Source organism: Acipenser ruthenus, chromosome 8 (genome assembly GCF_902713425.1).
Source record: "Acipenser ruthenus chromosome 8, fAciRut3.2 maternal haplotype, whole genome shotgun sequence".
NCBI classification, from domain to species: Eukaryota; Metazoa; Chordata; class Actinopteri; order Acipenseriformes; family Acipenseridae; genus Acipenser; species Acipenser ruthenus.
The window spans coordinates 63,152,685-63,160,497 of NC_081196.1; the positions used below are offsets into that span (position 1 = coordinate 63,152,685).

General features: G+C 43.3%; 1 protein-coding gene across 1 annotated transcript; it reads left to right on the forward strand.

Annotated features, from left to right (window-relative positions):
- The first annotated feature begins 6,850 nt into the window (after positions 1 to 6,850).
- LOC117972944 (olfactory receptor 6N1-like) lies at positions 6,851 to 7,813 on the forward strand. The gene has a single exon (XM_034923468.1). It carries the CDS (start codon positions 6,851 to 6,853, stop codon positions 7,811 to 7,813), a length of 963 nt encoding a protein of 320 aa, XP_034779359.1.

Below are 7,813 nucleotides of genomic sequence, written 5' to 3' on the forward strand. Positions count from 1 at the left end.
ATACAAATCAATGACACCACGATCACAATACACTTCCAGAGGGACAGGTATACAAATCAATGACACCACGACCACAATACACTTCCAGAGGGACAGGTATACAAATCAATGACACCACGACCACAATACACTTCCAGAGGGACAGGTATACAAATCAATGACACCACGACCACAATACACTTCCAGAGGGACAGGTATACAAATCAATGACACCACGACCACAATACACTTCCAGAGGGACAGGTATACAAATCAATGACACCACGACCACAATACACTTCCAGAGGGACAGGTATACAAATCAATGACACCACGACCACAATACACTTCCAGAGGGACAGGTATACAAATCAATGACACCACGACCACAATACACTTCCAGAGGGACAGGTATACAAATCAATGACACCACGACCACAATACACTTCCAGAGGGACAGGTATACAAATCAATGACACCACGACCACAAAACACTTCCAGAGGGACAGGTATACAAATCAATGACACCACGACCACAATACACTTCCAGAGGGACAGGTATACAAATCAATGACACCACGACCACAATACACTTCCAGAGGGACAGGTATACAAATCAATGACACCACGACCACAATACACTTCCAGAGGGACAGGTATACAAATCAATGACACCACGACCACAATACACTTCCAGAGGGACAGGTATACAAATCAATGACACCACGATCACAATACACTTCCATCGGGACAGGTATACAAATCAATGACACCACGATCACAATACACTTCCATCGGGACAGGTATACAAATCAATGACACCACGACCACAATACACTTCCAGAGGGACAGGTATACAAATCAATGACACCACGACCACAATACACTTCCAGAGGGACAGGTATACAAATCAATGACACCACGACCACAATACACTTCCAGAGGGACAGGTATACAAATCAATGACACCACGATCACAATACACTTCCAGAGGGACAGGTATACAAATCAATGACACCACGACCACAATACACTTCCAGAGGGACAGGTATACAAATCAATGACACCACGACCACAATACACTTCCAGAGGGACAGGTATACAAATCAATGACACCACGACCACAATACACTTCCAGAGGGACAGGTATACAAATCAATGACACCACGACCACAATACACTTCCAGAGGGACAGGTATACAAATCAATGACACCACGATCACAATACACTTCCAGAGGGACAGGTATACAAATCAATTACACCACGACCACAATACACTTCCAGAGGGACAGGTATACAAATCAATTACACCACGACCACAATACACTTCCAGAGGGACAGGTATACAAATCAATGACACCACGACCACAATACACTTCCAGAGGGACAGGTATACAAATCAATGACACCACGACCACAATACACTTCCAGAGGGACAGGTATACAAATCAATGACACCACGACCACAATACACTTCCAGAGGGACAGGTATACAAATCAATGACACCACGACCACAATACACTTCCAGAGGGACAGGTATACAAATCAATGACACCACGACCACAATACACTTCCAGAGGGACAGGTATACAAATCAATGACACCACGACCACAATACACTTCCAGTAGGACAGGTATACAAATCAATTTCACCACGTATGTTCTTAGCAGGCCCCTTATAAAAGTTTACCATAATAAAACAAAGGAAAGTGTAATAAAGCACAATGAAAGCATGGTAATGCCCAGAGAGGTATCTAAAAGCATATTAACAAACCATGGTAAACTATGGTAAACGTGCAGTATAAACATGGGAAAGATTACCATGCCAGTTTACACTGGGAAGCGTTTGTAAAGGCTATGCAAGACACTAGATACACATTTTGTATCTACAGTACAGACACAATGCACTTGCATATCTAGATAATAATCAGCAGGTAAATATCTTACACAATATGGCTCTTTTAAAAATGACTGTTGAAAGAAGTGCTTCTGCTGAGCTGATTTATTCAGATCGCTGCTTTCTTGTCAAACTGTTTGTGTTCATGCAGTTCTTGGCAGGACAGTCTAGTCTAGTGTAGTCTGCACACAATGCCCTCTGCTCTTCAGAGAGTGTTTTATTTTGCCCCAGGAAATGATGTTTACTAAAGAGTTCTGGAAACAGCCAAAAAGAGTCTAATGAAAGACATCCAAGACAAGGTGGGAAACAAGCACCAAACACCAAAGTTAAACATGCAGGCCTCTCAATATTCATTGCAACAAAGTGACATCAACTATTTAAAAAAACATTCTCCCTTTAATGGCGATTACGCCCGGTGTTGTCTTTATAAACATACCAGGCCTCTGGAGCATTGCCATCCAATCCTGGAGGGCTATTCCACTCCAGGTTTAACAGGTAAAAGGATATAATGAACTGCTCCAGGGACTGGATGGAGGTTGAATTGGTTCAATTAAACAATTTAGAACAGGGTTGGAACAAAGACCAGGAGTGGAAGGGTCCTTTGGCCAACCCTGCGCTACAGACACTACAGAGCCACTAGAAGGTGTTCCCCCATGCGAGTGTTCGACTCCAGTGTGGTGTTCCTCTATTGAAACACAGGCTCCAGATAACAGCTTGTCATGTGAGTGTTTGACTCCAGTGTGGTGTTCCTCTATTGAAACACAGGCTCCAGATAACAGCTTGTCATGTGAGTGTTCGACTCCAGTGTGGTGTTCCTCTATTGAACACAGGCTCCAGATAACAGCTTGTCATGTGAGTGTTCATCTCCAGTGTGGTGTTCCTCTATTGAAACACAGGCTCCAGATAACAGCTTGTCATGTGAGTGTTCAACTCCAGTGTGGTGTTCCTCTATTGAAACACAGGCTCCAGATAACAGCTTGTCATGTGAGTGTTTGACTCCAGTGTGGTGTTCCTCTATTGAAACACAGGCTCCAGATAACAGCTTGTCATGTGAGTGTTCATCTCCAGTGTGGTGTTCCTCTATTGAAACACAGGCTCCAGATAACAGCTTGTCATGTGAGTGTTTGACTCCAGTGTGGTGTTCCTCTATTGAAACACAGGCTCCAGATAACAGCTTGTCGTGTGAGTGTTTGACTCCAGTGTGGTGTTCCTCTATTGAAACACAGGCTCCAGATAACAGCTTGTCATGTGAGTGTTCATCTCCAGTGTGGTGTTCCTCTATTGAAACACAGGCTCCAGATAACAGCTTGTCATGCGAGTGTTCAACTCCAGTGTGGTGTTCCTCTATTGAAACACAGGCTCCAGATAACAGCTTGTCATGTGAGTGTTTGACTCCAGTGTGGTGTTCCTCTATTGAAACACAGGCTCCAGATAACAGCTTGTCATGTGAGTGTTCATCTCCAGTGTGGTGTTCCTCTATTGAAACACAGGCTCCAGATAACAGCTTGTCATGTGAGTGTTCATCTCCAGTGCGGTGTTCCTCTATTGAACACAGGCTCCAGATAACAGCTTGTCATGTGAGTGTTTGACTCCAGTGTGGTGTTCCTCTATTGAAACACAGGCTCCAGATAACAGCTTGTCATGTGAGTGTTCATCTCCAGTGTGGTGTTCCTCTATTGAAACACAGGCTCCAGATAACAGCTTGTCATGCGAGTGTTCGACTCCAGTGTGGTGTTCCTCTATTGAAACACAGGCTCCAGATAACAGCTTGTCATGTGAGTGTTTGACTCCAGTGTGGTGTTCCTCTATTGAAACACAGGCTCCAGATAACAGCTTGTCATGTGAGTGTTTGACTCCAGTGTGGTGTTCCTCTATTGAAACACAGGCTCCAGATAACAGCTTGTCATGTGAGTGTTCATCTCCAGTGCGGTGTTCCTCTATTGAACACAGGCTCCAGATAACAGCTTGTCATGTGAGTGTTTGACTCCAGTGTGGTGTTCCTCTATTGAAACACAGGCTCCAGATAACAGCTTGTCATGTGAGTGTTCATCTCCAGTGTGGTGTTCCTCTATTGAAACACAGGCTCCAGATAACAGCTTGTCATGTGAGTGTTCGACTCCAGTGTGGTGTTCCTCTATTGAAACACAGGCTCCAGATAACAGCTTGTCATGTGAGTGTTTGACTCCAGTGTGGTGTTCCTCTATTGAAACACAGGCTCCAGATAACAGCTTGTCATGTGAGTGTTCATCTCCAGTGTGGTGTTCCTCTATTGAACACAGGCTCCAGATAACAGCTTGTCATGTGAGTGTTTGACTCCAGTGTGGTGTTCCTCTATTGAAACACAGGCTCCAGATAACAGCTTGTCATGTGAGTGTTTGACTCCAGTGTGGTGTTCCTCTATTGAAACACAGGCTCCAGATAACAGCTTGTCACGCGAGTGTTCGACTCCAGTGTGGTGTTCCTCTATTGAAACACAGGCTCCAGATAACAGCTTGTCACACGAGTGTTCGACACCAGTGTGGTCTTACTGATTTTAACACAGGAAGTGTACAAGAAGTGATAAAAATGTGCTAAGCCTGATTCATAGTGGGAAGCAAAAGAAAATTCAACAGCAAAACAACTAAGAGGAAATTACGAGAATGTTTTTATTCTAGTGAGACTAGACTAGACTACTAAGGAAACGTTTTCAGTGCCTTGGTTATCACTCCTTTCGGCAAGTTTGCTCACCAGATTACACCTCACACTCGATACAGACATTGCTCAGCACAAGCTCAGTCACAAACCCCCGACCTCTCACGCTAATGAAGTTCATCACGTTCCAAAATCATGACCTGAATTTAGTGAAGCTATGTTATGAACACCATGGAAGTTACAGTGGAAACAGGCTTGATACCTGATCACATGTTATACTGTAATTAAATAAACACAATAAACACAAAACACCATTGGGTCATCATTAACACTAAGTCAGAAAGGGCTGACCACATCTCCTTAAGGGAGCTGCTGTACACAGCTGGTTTAATTGAGACTCGTATTCTGCAGCCCTGGAGTAACGTGGTCATGTGGGATGAAGTCTTATCAATTCCTTCTTCCACACTAGCCTGTGTGATCAGACACCACCAGTGCAATGCTCTCTAGCCTTCTCTCTAAAGGTCCTTGTGTTCATTCTAGCTTCCCTTAGAAATGTTTCCCACAGTACAAGCATAGCAATGTGTAATAAAGCACAGTGAAAGCATGGTAAAGCAGAGGAAGCATAGTAAATGCATAGTACAACCATGGGAAAAGCTGTCTAAAACTGCAAAATTACTGTGCAAAAATATCATATTATACTTGGTGCTGCTTGCATCAAATATCAGGCCCTAAATGCAGTGAATAGATTGGATATCACAAAGCAGGTCTTCTCAGCCATACACTGAGAGCCTTTATGCTGGGGTCACCTTTCTGAGGCTGCCTCACTTACTAAGCACAGACAGCTAGAAGTTATTCTGCAGAGCACACACAAGATCACATTACAGAGGTGAGGACAATATCAACAAAGGGTTTACGCTGGTCTTTAATTAACTCCTATTTTTTTAAAGGAAAACAATCGCCTGTATATTACACATATTACAAACAGGAACCAACCCATCTAGATTTATAACTGAGGATACCTTAAAGGGGGATGTTTCTCACTTCTGTTACATTAACATGCATTTTTTATAACTGCGGATACCTTAAAGGGGGATGTTTCTCAGTCCTGGTACATTAACATGCATTTTTTCTCCCTTCCAAAAATCAAAAAATAAGAGTTAATGAAAAGAAAAACATTTTGAATCTATAGCCTGAAATGTTGTACATGTACAAAGCCCTGTATCCCTTTGTACCAGTATACCTGTTTATGTGTATCCTGTAGGGTTTTGTGCATCACTTTGGTTCAGAAACAAAAAAGATAGCTGGAGGTGGGCAGGTGCGGACCATCGTTATATTTGATACTTGTCCTCATAATCAGGGAACTTAGATTTCATGTGCATTCCCTTTAGTAATGTATTTATTTTGTTTTGTCAACATGTTCTCATGTCCCCATGTGACTACCCATTACCTCCTTCCTAACAGTTGTAATTGCTGTGTAATGATGCTATTAGACTCCCCTGGGACAGCACAATGAAATAAAGCAGTGCTTTCTTGTGCATCCCTAGCTCTGATCCCCACCAGCAAGTGAACCACCAGAACGTCGGTGAGTAGCGTCTGCTCTCAATAGAAAAGTGCTTGGGGTGCACTTAGCATTACTGATGAAATTCACCTTTCAATACTGACAGGAATACAAACTGTATGCAGCAGGTCCTGCTTTTTCACACACAGGTAGGACTGTGTTTATCACACACAGGTAATGCTGTGTTTTTCACAGTGATCATGGCTTTCAAATGTATCCATTGTCTTGTAATATGTAGTTCCCTGTGGAAATTCTAATTTCTGAAATAATAGAATACATTTAAATGCAGCAAATTTGGCACTGGTTAGGTGTGCCAGCTGAACTCTCTGAGTCGGTTTTGATTATTTACTGGGTACTTTGCCTTTAACACATTTCAGCCTAATTTAGTTTTAAATAAATATGGATATTGAAATTCATCCCTGTCAGTCACATTTACATATTTTTAGAAATTTGGAGTTCGAGAAGTTGTCCTGCCATAACTTTGGAAAAAACATTATAAAGTATGCATTATAAAATAGATAACTAGATAGAAAACTCAACATGTTACAATTGTGCAGAGAATGACTGAAAGGGGTTTAGTATCTGCCTGCAGAAATAGATGGATCTCTAACTTTAAATAACATTCAAAAGTCTAACTGAAACATTAAAATATCCTGATCTTACCTGTTTAATACCTGTTGTGTGTGCTCTGAGCAATCCTCTTTTACACCTGCTAATATCATCATTGCTTTACATACTCTGCATTAAATGTTTCTGTTTGTGCTTTTGTTTCCAGGAGGAAGCATGTCTGGCATAAACAAGACCGGTCTGGAAATCAGAGAGTTCTTTTTAGTTGGTTTTCCACAGTTCCAGGACCAGGGGAGCAGGAACACCCTCTTCGCTGTCTTGCTGACTGTCTACCTCCTCATCCTCCTGGGGAACCTGCTTATAGTGCTTATATTTATACTAGATGAAAGCCTGCACACCCCCATGTACATGTTGATTTGTAGCCTGGCCATTTTAGACATTGTCATCCCCTCGGTCACCATGCCTAGAATGTTAGCCCTTTTCCTGTTTGATTCTCGGCTCATCTCCTTTGCAGGTTGTTTCACCCAGATGGTGTTCTTTCTCGGCCTGGGCACAGCAGAAAGCTTTCTCCTCATGCTCATGGCTTATGACAGATATATGGCCATCTGCAACCCTCTCCATTACCCAACTATAATGAGCAACAGTTTCGTCCTGAAACTAATATTGTGCTGTTGGCTGGGTGGCTTGCTCTCTCCAATGATCTCCCTCACCCTTGCTCTCAGGCTGCTGTTCTGCGGAGCCAATGAGGTGGTCCACTGCTTCTGTGACTTTTCTGCTGTGCTCAGGCTGGCCTGTGCTGACACTGCACTCAACAGCTATGTGGCTCTTGCTACAGCTTTGTCTGTGCTGTTAATTCCCTTGTTTTTCATCCTGTTCTCTTATGTGAGGATCATCAGGTCCGTGCTGCAGGTTGCCGGATCTGAGGGCCAACGCAAGGCCTTCTCCACCTGTGCCACTCACCTGCTGGTCATCTCTGTCTTCTTTCTGACCGCTACTGGTGTGTACATCTCCTACCGAGTCCCGGGCGTCTCCTCAGACATGCGGATCCTGGCGGCCGTGGTGCAGAATGCTCTGCCACCCCTGATGAACCCAGTCATTTACTGCCTGAAGAACAAAGAGATCAGGAACAGCCTGCTGAAAACACTGAGGAAGACAAAAATATTACCAGGCGCACTTTGA